The sequence below is a fragment of the Tupaia chinensis genome, unplaced genomic scaffold, assembly GCF_000334495.1.
Source record: "Tupaia chinensis unplaced genomic scaffold, TupChi_1.0 Scaffold000709_2, whole genome shotgun sequence".
Classification (NCBI taxonomy): domain Eukaryota; kingdom Metazoa; phylum Chordata; class Mammalia; order Scandentia; family Tupaiidae; genus Tupaia; species Tupaia belangeri.
In genome coordinates this window covers 255112-273993 of record NW_006160233.1, presented here as the reverse complement: position 1 = coordinate 273993, position 18882 = coordinate 255112, and the positions used below count along the sequence as shown (strand labels likewise).

The 18882-nt window shown below is 40.3% G+C and overlaps 1 protein-coding gene across 1 annotated transcript in view; it reads left to right on the top strand.

Moving 5' to 3' along the window:
* Nucleotides 1-14872: 14872 nt before the first annotated feature.
* Nucleotides 14873-18882, top strand: part of LOC102488756 (glycine N-acyltransferase) — a 9123-nt gene continuing 5113 nt past the window's right edge. Inside the window, 3 exon segments of the mRNA XM_027776742.1 lie at nucleotides 14873-14950; nucleotides 18564-18671; nucleotides 18807-18882. The exon segment at nucleotides 18807-18882 is cut by the window's right edge and continues 17 nt beyond it. Of these exon segments, the coding sequence (XP_027632543.1) occupies nucleotides 14873-14950; nucleotides 18564-18671; nucleotides 18807-18882 (262 nt within the window).

The following is an 18882-nucleotide window of genomic DNA, read 5'->3' as shown; positions in this document are numbered from 1 at the left end:
TGGATGAATATGGAAGATTTACTGCTGAGTGAAGCAAGCTAGGCTATGAAAGAGAGACATTGTATGTCTCTGCTTAATATATACCAACTGTCTGCACTCTATAGCTAAAACTGAATGACTAGAGGATATGGAAACAGAAAATGTTTATAAATACTAGATACAGTGTGAGAAAAAGGTGAGTGAAGGAGAAGAGTCTGAGAAAGGACATTAAGGAGAAAAATAGAAAGGCAAGGCATTATGGGACAAATAAATGGGCTATTACCTGTTGAAGATAATATGTATAGTATTTTCAACTGGATTGGTGAGAAATGTATACATGTTGGAATATTCACTTGGCAAGCTAAGTAACATGTGTGATTGAATGTATAAAAGAAATTAAAATAAAACATATTTTAAAAAAGAAAGAAAGAAAAGAAATTTACACTAGACACATGTGCATGCTTGCCCAATTTCCCAAGAGGAGAATGGAGAAGGAATTGCAAAGTGGACATTCCTCCTGAGGGGAGGGATTTCTCACTTTCTCTCTCTCTGTCTCTCTCTGTGTCTCTAATAAGCACACACACCCTATAGCAAAAGTGTCTCTTTAAAAAATAAAAGAAGTTTACAGACGATTTGGTCAATAGTATTTGAGGACTTTCCTTCCAGTTATTTTTACATTTTAAAAATATATTCTTTTTAACATTTTTTTCTTTAATCATAATAGAAAGCATACATAAGATATGAGAGAGAGAGAAAGAGGTGGGCACCCTCCACAGAATCTGGTCACACCAACATCACTTTCCCCCAGTCCAATGGCCCATCAGATCTTGGGCATATGCACACATGCCTAATAAGTTTTAGGCTGACAAGTTCAGAGATTTAAGCCTTTATTCAAGTTTTAGTCACTGGTTCCTCTTGAGCAGCAAATTACCACTGTACCAAGGAGTCAGTTGGCCCTCCACTTTAAAAAAATATATTATTTGGGGATCAGCAGATGATATAATGGATGCATTGCTGGACTTGCACATAGTTGACTGCACTTTGAGTCCTGGAGCCAGTGGGTACATGTGCAGGCATGCCCAAAATCCTGAGGAAAAGGGGTTGGTCATCCCCCAGGGGGTGAGTTCTATATATATATATATATACACATATTATTTGGAGAGTATTTTATATAGCACAAAATTATAGCTATAATCCTACTATTGTTGATATTTTGACTTATTTCCTTTTAGTCTATGTGATGGTTAACTTTAGGTGTCAACTTAATTAAGTTTAGGGAGGCCCAGATTGACCTGGTAAAACGTTATTTCTGGATGTGTCTATGAAGGTGTTTCCAAAAGGGTTTAGCATTTGAATCAGTAAACCAAGTAAAGAGAACCTGTTCTCACCAATGGGGGGCAGCCATAGTACAATTCATTGAAAGAGTTGAATAGAACAGAAAGATATAAGAAGAGTGAATGTTCTCCCTCTTCTTAAGCTGAGTTATCCATCTTCTCCTACCCTCATACTGTTTCTGGTGCTCCTTTTAGGCCTTCAGATTTCAGAATTTGCACTAGCATGCTCCCTCCCTTCCAGTACTTAAGCCTTTAATCTTAAACTGGATATTACAATATTGGCTCCCCTTGTCTCTATGCCCTCAGATGTGGACCAACTATACCACCAGCTTTCTTGGTCCTCCAGCTTGCAGAAAGTACATTGTGGAACTCCTTTTCCTTCGTATTTACATGAACCAATTCCCAAAATAAATCTCCTGGGAATGTGAACGTATCCTGAGTGATACTGGGTGTCTGGGAAAGGCTGGAGAGGATTGTGGAGTGAGACCCTGTTGAGGTTGCATGTCTTCCTCTCTTTCTTATCCCTCTCATGTAAATAAATAAACAAATTTTAAAATAAACTGGACTCCTGGAAGCCTAGTCTGTGCAGCTTTGCTGGGCATAGTTCACATAGCAAGTCTCATGAGTTAGAATTGGACGCCTGGAGCTCTCCCAGGTTCATGGTGCACCCTGGTGGCTCTACAATTCTACAGTTGATCCTGTGCCAACAGGTTCACACAACATTGCTCTTGTAAGGGCTCTTTATGGTAACCTCAACTCCACAGCTCTGCTAAGAATTTCTCTAATGAGGGCTCTTGAGGTGGCCCCAACACTCCAACAGTTCTCTATATGTGCCTCAAAGATCTCTGAGGCATCTTTTAAAATCTAGGTGGAAGTACTCAGGCCACCACACCTTGTGCACTCTGTACACCTGTCAAATTAACACCACATGAACGCTACCAGCATTCACATCATGTACCTTCTGCAGTAGCAGCCTGAGCTATGCCCAGACCCACTGAGCCACGGCTGGGACAGGCAAGGGGCACAATGCCCAAAGTTGAGACCAGAGACTTGACCAGGCACTGGGCCATGAGCCCCAAGGCCCCACAGGTGCCCCAGATACCTCCTTTGAAACTGCTTTGCCCTCAAGACTGACACTCTGGTCCTGTGACAGGAGTGGCAGCATTGATAATCTCCAAAATGCCTTTAGCATCATTCTTATACTGTCTTAATGAATAACATCTGGCTTCCATCTCTCCGTACAAATTTCCTTATCAAATGCTAGCTTGGGCACTTCCTTGAACTATGTCTTTTCATTTTTCACATGGATAGGCTGAGAATTTTCCAGATATTTAGAATTCTGCTTTCTGTTTTACTATAAATTTCATTTTAATTCATTCCTGTCTTTTGTATTTTACTATAATTAGTCAAGAGAAGCCATGCAGCAGCTGAAACGCTTTGCTTAGAGAGTTCTTTCACCAAATAGCCTAGCTCATTGTTCTTAAGTTCTGTCTTCTGCAAAGTACTAAAACAGGGACTCAATTCTTTGCCACTTTGTAACAACAGTGGCCTTTCCTCCAGTTTTCAATATTCCTCATTTTATTTTGAGTCCGCATCAGAATCATCCTTAATGCCTCATTTTCAGCATTATACACTTTTTCCAGGTTGTTCCTAAAAATTCCTTCAGTTAGTTCCAAATCTACTTCCACATTTTTGTTTTTGATTTTTTTTAGAGAGAGAAATTTTTGCTATAGAGTGTGTACACTTGCCAAACAGGAAGAGGCAGAGGGACAGAAACTGAGAACTCACCCCCTGCGGGGATGGCCACCCACAATCCCTTCTCCTCTGGTCTCCTCTTGGGATTTTGGGCATCCACACACACACACACCCAGCATGAATTTCAAATCACTGGATCAAATACTCAAACTGAGGTCAGCCATGTGGGAGTCCAGCAACGTATCAATTATGCCATCTTCTGGTCCCACATTTTTAGGTATTTTTTATAACAATAATCCATTCTTGGTACTGATTTCTCTTAGTTTACTCCTGAAGCTATTCCAAAATATAGAGGCTAGGTAACATATAAACAACAGAAATTTATATCTCACTGTCTGGAGGGGGGGGAGTGCAAGACTAAGGTATTAGGAGGGAAAGACCTGGTGTCACTTTCAATATTGTACCTTGCTGCTGCATCATTTGGAAATAATGAACATTGTATCTTCCTATGGTAGACAACAAAAAAAGGAGAATGTGACTGGCGGCAGAGAACCACCTGAAATGTACAGAATTACTACTACTCAAGACAGAGATCTGATACAAGAGGGAGAGGGAGCAGCCATACTGGGTATGATGAGCCTCCTAAGCTTTTCTGCTCCTCCATATTTATTATGGTAAAGGAAGAAGAAATGTTATTTTTTAGAAAATCAGAAAAATAAAGTTATTTCCTGGGACATGTTGGTTTTAGTATTGATTAGAGGAAGTATTGCTAAATGATGCCAGAGGCTGGAAAGCACAACTTGGAATTTGAGAAACACATTTATCAGATAGCACATCCATCTCATAGGCCTCTGGTTGTTTCAAGCAAGAAGGCATGAGATTGGGTGTTGTCGCTATTTTCCCTGCCCATGCTCTCATTCTTCCACTCCGAGTTCATAAATCTGTGTGTTCTAGAAACATGGTGTTTCTGTTGTTCCCTAACAGTGGAACAGTTCCTTCACACCTCCACCTCTGATATAAGGTTATTCATTCCATTCTTTAAAAAAAAGATTGTCAGAGGATGTGAGCACTTGCTGAAGAGAGATGGAGGGGGGGAGGCAAGAAAGCACCCCGATGGGGCATGGCCACAGCACAAACCTTTCTCCTCCATTTCTTCCTTCCTTTGGGGAGGAAGGTCAAAATGCCGTTGCAGGGAATCGGTGTGAAGAAGATTCAATAGATGTGAGGTTGTATACCAAACAGCAGGAAGAGTACATTTTTTTTAAAGGCTAAGATAAAATTAATAAGGACACTAAGGTTCGGGCAGAGTGAGTAAAAGGAAGTAGGAGGAGTAAAGCAGGGGGCCAGGGAAAGTGGCATACACTTGTTTATGTAGCACCTGGGAGTGTCGGTTAGATTTCAGTCTGAGTGCTGCAGGAAACCATGGAAAGATTTTGATGAAATTTTATTTACATTTTTAAAAACATTTTAAAAATGTAGATGGTGTAATGGCTATGTTGCTGGACTGCCATGTAGTCCACTGTCGTTTGAGTCCCATCCCTGGTGGCTTAAAACTCACTCTAGGCGCATGTGCATGTGTAGGCCCAAGTCCTGAGAGGAGAATGAAGGAGAAGGGATTGCAGCGTGGCCATCTCCCTGGGGGGTGATTTCTCGTTTTCTTTCTCTCTGGTGAGCACACATGCCCTATACCAACAATCTGTCTTCACACACACACAAAAAATGTTTTTACTGCTTTGGGAATTAATTATAATGGTGGTAAGGTGCTGGTTATTGAAATAGTACCAATAAGAGGGAACCATTTAATGGTTTAGATGTGAAGAGAGACTCATTCAGATTGCATCCCAAGTGACTGGGTAAAGGGAGTCTTCATTACTGGGATAAAAGTAAATTGAGGGGATAAAAAGGAGAAATTTATTTTTGGTCATATTAACATTTAATTGCATACTACACATCCCAGGAGATGAAAAGGGCATTGGATATATGAGTCTGGAGATGAAGGGAGAAGACAAATTGGAGAGATAAATTTAGGCATCCTCCGCAGAGGTTCTATTTAAGGATATGAGCCAAAATGATATCCCATTTAACATTCGGACAGGTAGATATAAAATAAGTCTGAAGACTGAGCTCTGCAACTTTCAATATTTCAGGTTGAGGTGAAGAGAGAAAATATAAACAAGAGATAAAGGATGATCATTAACTTAAAGGAGATGGTCAGGAGAATGTTATGGGCCAGGAAGCAAAGGAAGAAAGCACTCAAGAAGAAGAGATCATCCACTGCGTCAAATGCTCTTGAGAAGTAAAAGAAATAAAGACTAGATTTTGAGCACTGAATTTTGCAAGATTGGTCTTACAGGTGCCCGTGAGAAAGGACAATAAAATACAAGGGGTTGAGTATGAAACTGAAGGTGAGAGAGTAGATATCACAGCTACAGAAAGCTCTTTCCAGCAGGTTTGCTATGAAGAGAAGCAGGTGAATGGAAGAGTAATAAAAAGGGCCATTAGGGATACGGCTTTGTTTGTGTTTTGTGCTGTATTGTTTTGCATTTTGGTGGTAGATGTGAGTGAGGAGGGTAACTGGAAAGCTATGGGAATGACATGGCTTGCACTCCTGAGTTTGTGAGTGAGTCATACCCACTGCATATAGAACTTTAGTACTGGAAGATCACAGAGATTATCCAGTTCAAACTAACCTGAGGCTTTATGGAGAAAGTGCCTTAGACGATGAAGCACAGCTGGGTGGTAGCCAATTTAGAATTAGAGCCACAGTCTCTTTACTCCCAAAGCTCCTAGAAGACCTAAAATAAGATAGAGATGAGGAGGAGAAATGAGAAAGAACTCATGAAAATTGAGTCCTACTTGATGGCTGTGCACTATATGTAAATATTAATATTAAAACCTTATAGTTGAGAAAGCTGAGGCTCAAAGTGGCTAAGTTAATATACCAAATAGATCACATGATGTATTTGAACTCTTATGTGTCTAATACCAAAGCACATATTCTCTGCACAATAACATTTTATATTATGAAATGACAATATGAGAAGTTATAATAGCACTATTCTCTTTTTTTTAGGATTTTGCCATAGGGTGCATGCACAGTCTATGGGGGGGAGAGAGAAATTAACACCTAAGGAGATGGTACTGCCACAACTCTTTCTCCTCCATTCTCTTCTCAGGATTTTAGATAGACACACACATGTGCCTGGTGCAATTTTCTTTCTTTGTTTTCCTTCCTTCCTTCCTTCTCTCCTTCCTTTCTTTCTTTGTCTCTCTCTCTCTCTCTCTTCCTTCTTTAGTCTTTTCTTTCTTCTTTCTTTCTTTCTTTCTTTCTTGTTTTTCTTCTTTCTATTTTTTATACATTCAGTCACTGTATATCATTACAGCATGCAAAATGAATTTTCCCAGCATAAGTGCACTGCATATTAGTCCAGTGAAATATATTATCATACATGTCATTGTCAACAGATAATTTTCTGTTTTAAAGTTTTTGCTTCTTTCTTTTTCCCCTTGATTCCCTTCTTCTCACCCTCCTCCACTCTTCCCCCCTGCACTGTCTCTCTAGTATCCACAATTGTTCTCTATGCTTTATATCTTCAAATCTTTCAGTTTCTGCCATAGAGTACAAACATTTATTATATATTGAGTGGATACTTACAATGTGACTCTTTCATAGTCTAACTTGCTTTGCTTAACAGTAAATCATTCATATTTGTTCATTTTCTATCAAATGCCAGGGTCTAATTGTTTTTTATGACTGAGTAGTATTCCAGAGCATATGTGCCACACTTTTTCAATCAGTTCATCTGTTTGTGGACATTTGGGTTGATTCCATGTCTTAGCATTTGTGCATAATGCTGCAATAAACGTGGACATGCAAGCACTTTTCTAACTGCATGGATTCCTATCCTTTGTGTAGATATCCAAGAGCAGAATTGCTGAATCATATAGTAGCTCTATTTTTAGGTGTTTGAGGAACCTCTATAGTGTTATCCACAGCAGCTATAGTAATTTACATTCCACCAACAGTTTAGGAGAGTTCCCTTTTCACAACAGCCTAGCCACCAACATGATTTTCAAGCCACTAGGTCCAGGACTCAAACTATAGGCAGCCATGTGGGAATCCAGCACATTAATTATTATACCACTAGCTGGCCCCAATAGAGCATGTATTTTGATGACAAATCAACATTTCTGACAAATGCCAAGAGTTTAGTGATTTCTCAGTAACTTTTTTGGTCATGGTGCATAATCTCATGTTGACTTGCTTTGAGTATTGCTTTCTTACATGATATACTACCAAATACCTTTCTGGGGTGTTGTTGGCCCTAAATTCTATATTAAACTACTGGGGCATGTAGACATGAGAGCTACTAAACAGTATGATGGAATCTTGTTTTATTTTGTTTCTGTTTTTTAATTGCCTGAGATCACATGCTCACCAGAGAGTGAGACAAATTACTCCCTGAATAGGATATGGTATACCATAGTCCCTTTTCCTTCATTTCTTCATCCTTTTGAGATCTAAAGCATGCACCCACACGTTCCCAGTGTGTTTTTCAAGCCACAGGGCTGGGATTTGAACCACAGTTGACCATGTGGAATCTGACTCTCTTAACCACTAGACCATGAGGCTGGTCCAGAAATCCTGTTTATTTATTTATTAATTTATTTTAAGAGAGATTTCTGCTATCAGGCACGTGCACTCACCAGAGAGACAGAGAGACAGAAAACAAGAAATCACCTCCCAGAGGGATAGCCATGCTGCAATCACTTCTCCTCCATTGTCCTCTCGGGATTTTGGACATGCACGCACACATGCCTGTTATGAATTTGAAGCAACCAGGTCCAGGACTCAAACCATGATTGATCATGTGGGAGTCCAGTGATGTAGCCATTATGCCATCTGCTGGTCCCTTGTTTTATTTTATTAAGCAATAAGTATGTGATAACATTTTATTTTAATAAGCAATAAGTATGTGATAACATTTCATAAAACTCTAAGGACTCATAATGTTTTTAGGCCACCTACTTAACTTTCTTATTACAACTTAGACTTATCTTTTACTTACACAGAATACAGAAGACTATCCTTCGTGTGAAAGTCTACCACATCTCTTTACTAGGAAATAAGAGTCAAAAAGCTAAGTAGGATTGAACCATGGCTCTACTTTCTTGTTGCTAAAATGTTTCTACTGATGCAAAGAAACTATAGATATTTCTAATAAAATGTAGAAATAAAAACACTGGTACCTCTTCAAAACCAACTTTTATAGAAAGGCAGATAAATATCAAAAGAGAACAGAATGTCCTTTGAACACCCTTAGCTATTAAGGGTGAGTTTACTTACATAGCTTGAGGTTATGGCAATGAATTCAGATAAGACTTCTTACCAAATGGCATTCAAACTAAATAGACTGACTTTCACTCTAACTGTACTCTTACTTCTCCAAACATTGCACTCTGAAAGCTTCAAATTAAGGGACTCTTCTACTTTCTCCTGGAATTGTTTGTAGCAATCCATCTTACTTTCTAGTAATAGAACAGCGTCACTGCAGGTAACTTGAATGAAAAGTTTAAAGATACTTTGTACTCAGAAGTTGGCTCTATATACTGTCTCATGACTCAAATGAAATAGGTCAGATAAAAATTAATATTTATACTTACCTATTTAATGACTCTGTACCTATTATAAATAATGCCTGGATATATGTTTTATTTTGTTTTAATTTGCTGGAGGGCACAGTTAAGGGAGGAAAAAAAAAAAACAGATAATTTAATTTAGTGGACCTTAATTGAGCAAATCTTAATATGATGCGAATCATGCAGTTTCCAGGACTAACTTCCTAGCAACTCAGGATAACCTCGTGGTCATGCAATATTTACGTTCCAGAAGAGGAAAGTGACGTGTGTAGGAATGGGAAAGGGATGTACAAAAAAAAAAAAAAAAAGCAAAGGAATGAGGTAGACAATCAACTAGGTTGGTTACAGTCTGAGGTTTATCTGCATTAACAAAGTTTAAAAGGCGGGATGCCTGTGATTACTGAAGCCTAGCTGCTGTGATTGGCCGGAGCAGCCATCCAAAAAAGTATCCTTACCTAAAGGAGGCTGCAGTTTGTTTATGGAAACCAAGCAGGAGTATGGAAGCTTTTCTGATATTCTTTAACAGCACACGTGCTCACCAGGGAGAGTTGGGGTAAGGGGAGAGAAAACACCTTTCATGAGGAAAAATGCCACAATTCCTTCTCCTCTTCTCCTCCATTTCTCCTTTTAGGGATTTGGGGCACACATGCACATGTTCCCAGCATCTTTTTTAAGCGGCTGGTCTGGGACTTGAACCATGCAGTCAGCCATTTAGGATCCAGCCTCATTAACCACCATGCCACTAGGTATGCAGTTTTAATCCTCACAAGGTTTCGTTGTCTACTATTGGCTCCTGTTTCATTTATGGGGAAACTGAGGCATGAAGAGGATAAGTAAATTGTCCAATGCCCATGCAAGTTTATAAGAGATTAAGCCCCAAAACAGTCTGGCTACAGAGCCTGTGCAATTCCGCACTGCATTTAATTGCCCCTTTGCTCACAAAACCCAGGACCCATAACTATTTGCATTTGAATTGAACCAGGAAAACCTGACAGCTGCACCTTTCCAGACTTAGTTGTTTACCCAGTATGGGTCTCCCTATATTTGATCCTTTCCCGGCTTAGGAAGACCATAAGAAAATAGCACAAACAGCCTTTCCTGTACATAGATCTATCAGCATCTTGGTCACAGCTACTTAACCAAGTTTTAAGAAGTTCTGAAGTTTTCCTGGTTTTCTTTTATTCTGACCCTCTACTAGAACATAGGCTTTTTTCCAACTTGAGCCTCCAAAATATTCCAGCCTTTGCTCATTACCCAGTTTCAAAGCTGCTTCCACTTTTTTTTTTTTTTTTTTTTTGGTATTTATTATTAGCAAAGCCCCACTTCTCAGTACCAATTTTCTATTCTAGTCCAGTCTGTTGCTAAGAACAGAATTATCTGAGCCTGGGTAAATTATAAAAATGGGTCAGCTCAGTGGCGTGCTGCCCAGGCAGTGCTGCATCCACATAGATCACAGGATTCCCCAGTTCACCTGTGTGTTCCAGGCATACGTACTCAATCCTGGCTGGCCAGGAAGGCTGGGGAGGAGAGGATTGTTGCCTGGGCTTGTTAAGGGTACTTGTCTTTCAGTCTCTCATGCTCATGAAAAAAATAAAAAAAGAAATAGACTTTAAAAGGAAAAAAAATAGTTTATTTTTTCATGGTTTGAAAGTCCAAGTTTCAGTGATCACATTTGGAGACAGTCATATTGTTTGTTGACAACAGGGCAGAGAGCAAGAACACCAGCCATCATGTGAAGTCCAACCATCCTACTGGAGAGGCCACATGGAACTACTCTACAGGAAGTAAAGAAGCTGACTTGCATTTTCTAGCCCAGTTGAACCTCTAGAATAGGGGTCCCTAACCCATGGCCATGACCATTGCTGGCCTGTTGCCCCTTAATCCCTGTTACCCACACATGGTGAGGATAGGCAGTGGGTGAGTATCCAAGGCTTCTTCTGTGTTTGTAGTGGCTCCACATTGCTGCCTGGGCTCTGCCTTCTTTCTGATCAGCAGTGGTATTGGATTCTTATGATGATATGGATTCTGTTTGCTCACTGCTTGCAAAGAAGTGTTCCTATTCCACCTTTGTAAATTGCCTGTGGGGAAATGTTACAAACTGGATTGCAACTGTTTTGCAACTCTTCTGGTTTGCAACATCCCTGATCCAGCCTATATAACCCCTGTAATTTCTGCAGGCTGGGCCCAGATTTGAGAATCCAAACTCTACTGGGGTTGCTGATGTTATAAACCAGAGTTACACTCTCTGAGTGGTGTCTGGTTTCTTGGCAGTCTCTTTTCTGCAACATTTTTGGTTAAGAAACCAACCACACTGGCCCCTTGAGCCATTGGTTTGGCAGGAGAAACCTGCAGGGACAAAGGGACCCCAGAATCGAACAAGGTGGTACCACTGGGTCTTCTTTCAAATCCTCTTTCAGCAGGGGCCCTGATGCCTGTAGGCAGCTGACCCGCACTGGACTCAATAGGGAGACCATCTCACAGGCCGAAAACGTTCAGTCAATTCACAACCACAACCTCTGGATAAGGTAAAGTCTCAGGACTCAGGAACCCAGTCAGGTCCACTCCCTTTGGATGGAAGGGGTGCCCCAGTCACCTCCTGTGGTCTCCCATTGGAGCCACCAGTTCTGGGTTTAGGTCACTGTATGGTCTCCAGCTGGGGCCACCAGTTCTGGTCACTGTATGGTTCCCTTTTTTGGGGGCACCCAGCTGTGGTTGCTGTGTGGTTCCCTTTTGGAGGCTGCCAGCTCTGGTTGCTACCCAGTCCCCAGCCAGGAGTCACCAGGTCTGGTCACTGTGTAGTCCCCTGTGGGGGGATAATGGCTCTGGTCACTGCAGTCCCCCTACTGAGGTATCACCAGCTGGGTACTCTCCCAAAGAGAAGAGGACACTATGATTGGTTTTCTGACTAAACTGATTGATTTTCTGACTAGGGTTTTCTAAATATGATTTGTTTTCTGCCTAAACTGATTAGTTTTCTGACTGTGATTGGTTTTCAGACTGAACTGACTGGTTTTCTGACACTCTTACTGTTTAATTGCATAAAATTTCGATTGTCTATAGAGAAATCGATTGACTTTCTGAACTACGAAGCCAAACGCAGGAAGATGTTTGACAGAATTTGCATGCTAGAAAGCCTATACCAAAAATTGTTAAATTGTTAAGATTAGTCTTTTACATTTTATAGGAAACATATTGGCTTGGTCTCTGCATTAGGAAATACGTTAAACAAATTTGTGTTTGTCCATGTTCATAAGCTGCTGATAGATGCTAAAGTTGAGGGTGCTAGAAATGGAAAATTCTGATAAATATATGTAATTCTGTTAACAAGGTTAATAACTCCCTCAAGAGATGATCAGATTCCCCAAGGAGGGGGAGAAAAGATAAGCATGGGTAGTAAGTAAGACCTCTTTGCAAAGGCACTCCCATTGGAAATCCTCTCAGGAAAATCCCATTACAACCCACCTACCCTCAAGGATAAAGGGCTTCAGTTTCCCCGTCCACACACTTGGCTTATCCAGCAGCAAAAGATCAAATGAGACAGGCCAGCCATTTAACTGGCCTTGAATGGGCCTCTGTATCAGGAAGAGAAAAACTGGGGAACTCTTGTCCAGGAGCTTTGTAGGATGAGAATCACAAGATTCAGGGTGGGATGAGTTAAGGCTGGAGCTCCTGGCTGACTTCTCCCTTCCTGTCTTCTTGCATTTCCTATAGAAATAGAGGTTGACATTTTAAAAATTATATTCTCCAGCTAGAGTTTTTGTATAATCAGTAAGCCAGATGCTTTGTAAAACCTGCAAACTGGGCTCTGCCCGCCTGACTGAGTTAGACACAGACTAGGACAGGCCAGGCCCCTTACTCCTTGATCTCCTGGAGCCCACAGTTGAAATGAAGGTGAGGACCAACCAATGATGTTAATGGTAGACACAAGTTCCCAGGCCACCAGGCTTTTCTGCTAATCCCGGACATGTATTTGCAACAAATTCAGTGCTCGTTGGCAAAGGTTGCCTTACAGTGTATGCCTCATCACTGTCCCCACCTGTAGTGGAGCAGATCGTTATCTAATGTGGACAACCATATTGATGAGTTTGAAATGAAAAAGGCTGAGGAGTCTGTTAATGATTTAAGGATTTTGAAAACTTATCAACCAAGCTGCAGTGTGCCTGGGGCCAAGGTGGGCATCATGGAGAGGCAGTCTCATGACTATAACTAATTGTACAAACTCTCCGGGATCATGTTAGGAACTGAACCATGAGAGGCTGGTTCTAGGACTCAGACTGCCAGGACCACTAGGGTCTTCAAACATGACAATCTGGGCTTTAGTCCTATGTCTCAGATACGGATATCTAGTTTGTCTTTTGACTGATTTAAAATGTAATAGCCAGTTTCCATTCTCCTAAAAACAACATCTGTCCCAGACCTATTCAGGTAGAATGGAAGCCAGGACCCAGCTGCCAGACCTTTGGCTAAGGTTTACTGCAACCAAAGCTCATGAAAAGTTGCTTATTACTGGGACCAGCAGTTGGTGTAATGGCTATGTTGCTGGATTCCCATGTTTTTGACCACAGTTTGAATCCTGGACCCAGTGGCTTAAACTCATGCTGGGGAATTTCTCAGTTTTTGTCTCTTTGTCTCTCTCTGTCTTTCAGGCGAGTGCACATGCCCTATAGCAAAAACCTATATAAATAAAGTTACTTGTTACTCATCACTTAACCTACTGAGTAAAAATACAAGTTCAGAATCATTCTTGATCTACTACTGTGGGTGAATATTAGCAGTAGATTAGCAGCCTTAATTTATTTTTAAGTTTTTGAAAGTACTGTTTTGAGGTAATTTGCTACTCTGCAATAGAAAATCAATACCTTCATAGTTGATAAGGTATTGTAATAAGCCAATGAGGGAAGAGGAAACAAAACAATTTGCCTCTGGGGAGGATATATTAGCAGGGAGAAAACTGGGATAAATCAGTATAACTCACAAGGGAATCTAAGAGTGGAAGGATCTTTCAAAATGAAGGACTCATTATCAGGGAAAGACCAGGCAGCATGAAGCTAGGAGCTTCTCATTCATGGTCAGGACAGATGCAGCTAAGACGTATGTTGTTTAGGAAAGATTGAATTCTAACTGTAGCTTACAACCGAAGCAGGTCCAAATGCAATCCTGGAATTGTCTTCTGGTTCTTAAGAACCATTTATCTGGTATTACCACTCTCAGGACTAGCTCAAATGCAAATTCTCAGCGCCTCCAAAGTAAAAAGATCCTTTCTTGTGAAATATCTTAGTCCTTTATATAAAGCATTTGCTGTTTTATGTAGCCCACAAGTGAAACCAGGAAGAAAGAAAGCCTTTGAGGAAAGTCCAGTCACTCTCCTCAAAGTTTTGCAAATTTCTGTTGGATATAAGGTCCTATTTCTTTCCCAGCTTGAAAATCATACCAGGTGCATGTATACATGTGCCCAAATCCCAGGAGAAGAAGGGACTGTGGCATGGTCATTCGCTCTGGGGGAGTGACTTCTCACTTTCCTTCACACTGTCTCTCTCTCTCTCCCATATGCATTCTATATCAAAAGTCTAAAAAAAAAAAAAAAAAAAAAAAAAGACATATGTGCCTCATCCAGTTTACCCAAGCTATACTTGGCCAAAACCAAAAGGGAATATCACCAGTTATGTTAATCTGAGATTTTCAAGAGAAGTGGGAGGAGGAAGAGACAGGATCTTTATTGAGACTGTGATGCCGTGAATCCTTGCATAGGTTGGACTCATGAGATTGCAAACATTATTTTAAAATGTGCAGAATTTATACTTAATGCCTTCCCTCCTCAAACTCTGTCTCTCTCCTCTCTCTATGCATCTCTCTCAAGGATCTCTGGTTTCTTCTGCTGCCCTCTCCTATCCAATCTGTTCAGTGCGTGGAAAGTTACAAGTGCCTCCCCAGAGCACTCACACCGTGGAGAGCATCGTAGAGAGCAATTTCCCTATGTCCAGATGCATGTCTAGTTAATGAACATGGGGCAGGGAATTCATGTACACAAGTAGAAAACTTTAGGAGGAAAATGCTCACACCAGCCAGTGAAATCCTCCTTATAGAACTGAAGACTCATTTCATGGTCCCAGAGAACTCAGGGGTATCCCTGGAGGTCTGGCCCATTCCATAGGATTAGCTTTTCGTGATTTGGAATCTCTCTTATTCCAGCTCTCCTCATGTCCTTGATGTTTTTCTCTCTCTAGATGCTTATTGTAAACAATATCCAGATGCTTATGGCTTTGAAGAAATCCCTGATGAAAAAGTTTCCTGAGTCCTTGAAGGTAACGCTGGAGGCTTCTACAAGGGCATGAGACTCAGCCTCTACTGCAATAGTCAGAAAGGTGCTAACAGTCAATGAGTCCCTCCCTTTGATAGTCTTGATTTGCTTTATCTTCTTAATGTCTTGAAGGAGATTCCAAAATCCAAATATTGAAAGTAGAGGAGCAGAAGCCTGGAAAACAGTGCAACTGCTAACAAATAGGAGCTGCGATTTATCTCACTCAGATTGTTCATCTGACTCCGAAACACTCCTCTCTTTCCTAGATAAGATTTCATGTCAGGGGCAATTTCCACAGATTATTAAACAAATTAGACAAATATGCAAAAATTATGTCCAAAGTTAACTCTGGTTATTCTTTCAGATAATAGGGAAGATACCTTGACTCTATGTTCATTTGAGTAGCGTGACAAATTATATCCTAGAACTCTCAAAATAACATATCTATGTAGATATTCAGCTGAAGTCTGTTCTTTCAAGAAAACAGGTCCGGTGGAGATGTCAAAGTGTTCGGTGCTCATGCACTCACTTAAAGCTTGTTGAAGGACAGGCTCTGGGCCAAGCAGTAAGAAAACTGATGTGGCTAAGACACAGACAGTCCACACCCTCAAGATCTCTGACTCAGAAGGGAAGATGAACATTAAGGAAATAACTACACAATAACTATAGAATTATGGGACCAACAGATGGCAAAATGGTTATGTAGCTAGACTCCCACATGGCAGACTACAGTTCGAGTCCTAGACTCAGCAGCTTAAAACTCACGCTGGATGCCTGTGCATGAATGCTCCAAATCTCAAGAGAATGGAGATGAAGGGATTGAGGTGTGGCCATCCCCTCTGGGGCATGATTTCTTGCTTTCTGTCTCTCTGTCTCTCCAGTGAGCATATGTACCCTGTAGCAAAAAAATCTCTCTTAAAAAATAATAAATAATAAATAAACATAAAAGTATATCATTATAATAAGGGCAAGGTAATTTAAGTAAAGATGACTAAGCATTCAAATACTTCTGATCTGGCCTCATAATGGGTTGCAAGAGTGTTCCTTCCTTTCTGTTTTTTGTCAGAGTTTGTAAAGAATTGGCCTTAATTATCCTGTAATAATTTTAGCAGCAAGGTTAATTTGGTCTCATCATTTTCTCTGCAGTAAGTTTGTTTTGTTTTATTATTATGAATTCAATGTCTTTACTTGTCAGAAAGAAAGAATTTTATTCATATTTTCTATTTATTCTTGAGTCACACTCACTAGTTAGTATCTTTCTAGGAATTAGTCCATTTCACCTAATTTATCTAATTTGTTGTTCGTGCATTTACTTATAAGCTTTTAAAATGATTTATTTGCTTATTACTTTTTTTTTAAGAAAGATTTTTGCTAAGGGCACGTGCGCTCACCAGAGAGACAGAGGGAGACAAAGAGAGAGAAATCACTCCCGGAGAGGATAGCCACACTGCAATCCTTTCTCCTCCATTATCCTCTTGGGATTTTGGGCACTCACACACATACACACCTGGCATGAGTTTTAAGCTGCTGGGTCTGGCACTCATTGACAGACAAGTCAAATGATGATTTTGGAAACTAAGACTTGTAAAGTACCCAACCCTACCTCACACACACCCTGTGAGTGAATGCCATACTGCTAGCTTTTATTTTGTGTGGGATGTTAGGGTTTTGTTTGTTTGTTTTTTAAGAGGTTTTTGCCTTAGGGTCCATACACTTACCAGAGAGAGAGAGAAAGACAGTCAGAGGGAAAGTGAGAAATCACCCTCACGGGGGGATGATTATATTGTAAATCTCATCTCCATTCTCTCTGTCTCGATCCAGAACTTGAACCATGGTTGGCCATGTGGAAGTCCAGCAATATAACTGTCATGCTAGCTGTTGGCCCCAGGATGCTGGTTTTTAGGACAAGTAAAGTGACTGGATCTTGTATTTGTTCAGAGTGGTTCAGAAAGAGAAAACTATCCCATGAAGAGTTACTGCATGCGTGCAGTAAAGAAAGTCTCCAAGTTGCAGAGGTAGGGAAGAGGATTTTCAAATAAGTTTGCTCTGCATTCAGTGTGTATGCTTGCATTTTCATGAGAGACTTCAGTAAGGTACAAAGATCCGTTCATTTTGATTAAAAAAAAAAAAGTCTGAATGTTACTTCAAGAACAGATACTTAAAATGTTTTGATGCCATTATTGAATACAGTAATAGCTATAACAGTACAAGGTACCAATGTACCTTAGGGCTGCCTCCCCAGTGACAGGTCACTAAAGAAGGGTTAGCTTTGAACAAATTGACACATCTAAGTTTGGACACATTCCTACAATTGAACAGCTTCAAATAAGCATCCTTCATGAGCTCCTTCTCTGCCCCACCTTCCTCTTTCAGTCACATGTGCGAGTGCATATCCTCATCAGCTCACTCTAGATCTCAGTCCAGGCTCCCTATCTATTAGCTTGGAATTTCAAAACATAAGGACCCAAATATGAGATTCAGATCTGTTATTTACTCACTGTGTGACTTTACATGGGGTGGTAAGGCTATGAAACCATGCCTCAGTTTTCTCCTCTGTACAATAGGAATTACACTTACTGCAGAGTTATAAGAATTCAGAGAGTTAATACATGGTAGAGACTGGAGACTTCACGTTAACCCCTCACTCATGATAATTATTGCTGTTACTATTACTGTTGCTACCTTTTTTCTAGTCTTCTTTTTAATTGCCTCCTTCTGGTTCTCTTTTCTCTCTTACATTCTGTTCCTCTCCACACCCATCTCTGCCTATCCTCTTGATATAGTCTCTAAATAATTTATTGCCTATCATATCAAAGAGTGAGTGGACTTGTCTGTGTGACTTTGTAAGTAAAATCAATGGATGGATACTTAGGGAGACAAATCTCAACTGTCTGAGGAAAGCCTTTCCATAGTCGGCATAACACAAAGGTTTCCTGAGAAAGTGGTGAGTTTCTCAGAATTGGAAGTAGATGAAAAGAGATGGAAACCATCTTCATTGGTCCTGGAACAGCAGAAATTCAAGTATCAGAAGATGGGATGGGTGGTGTGATATTTACTATCTTTCAAGAAACAATGTATTAAAGACGTTTTTTTAAAACTATAGTGGAAGACCAGCCAATGGTGGTTAAGGAGGCTGGATCCCACATTGCTGACTGTGTGGTTCAAGTCCTCCACCCAGTGGCTTAAAAAAAGTGTGCATGCCTAAAGTCCCAAGAGGAGAGTGAAGGAGAAAAGGTTGCTGCATGGTCATCCTCCCTGAGGGGGTGGGGAGGAGTGTGCTTTCTCTCTCTCTCTCTTTCTCTCTCTCTCTCCCTCTCTCTCTCTCAAGCACACATGTCTCATAGTAAAAATGGGATATATATATATGTATATATATATATATATATTTTTATATATATATATATATATATGTTATATCCATTTGTTCCATATCTGCAAATTTAACCAATCATAGATTTGATTTTCTTTGCATTTATGGATGAAAAAGACCAACTGTAAGGGACTTGAACATTCAGATTTTAGTATCTGCAGGGCTCCTGGAGGCAATCTCCCATGGATATGGAAGGACAACAGCAATGGCCCTTCCCTCATTCTATCACTTCCTTGGACTGCTGTAGGTTTATGGAACCATCTTTCATGTGTTTCATGGGAACCCGTTTCAGCTGGAGGTGCTGGTAGACAGGTGGCCTAACTTCAACACAGTGCTTATCCGGCCATCAGAACAGGTGAATATATGTTTTGTTACTCTTTGGAGTCCTAGTTTACTTCTGTAAGTTCCTGTGAAAGGAATAATTTCACAATGTTATTTTTCTTTATTTCATCACTGAAATAGTATTTCTTTTCTTTTTTTCAATCTGCAGAATATGACAGATGACCTGGATCACTACACTAACACCTACCAAGTCTATTCCTGTAATCTAGAGAATTTCCAGGAAT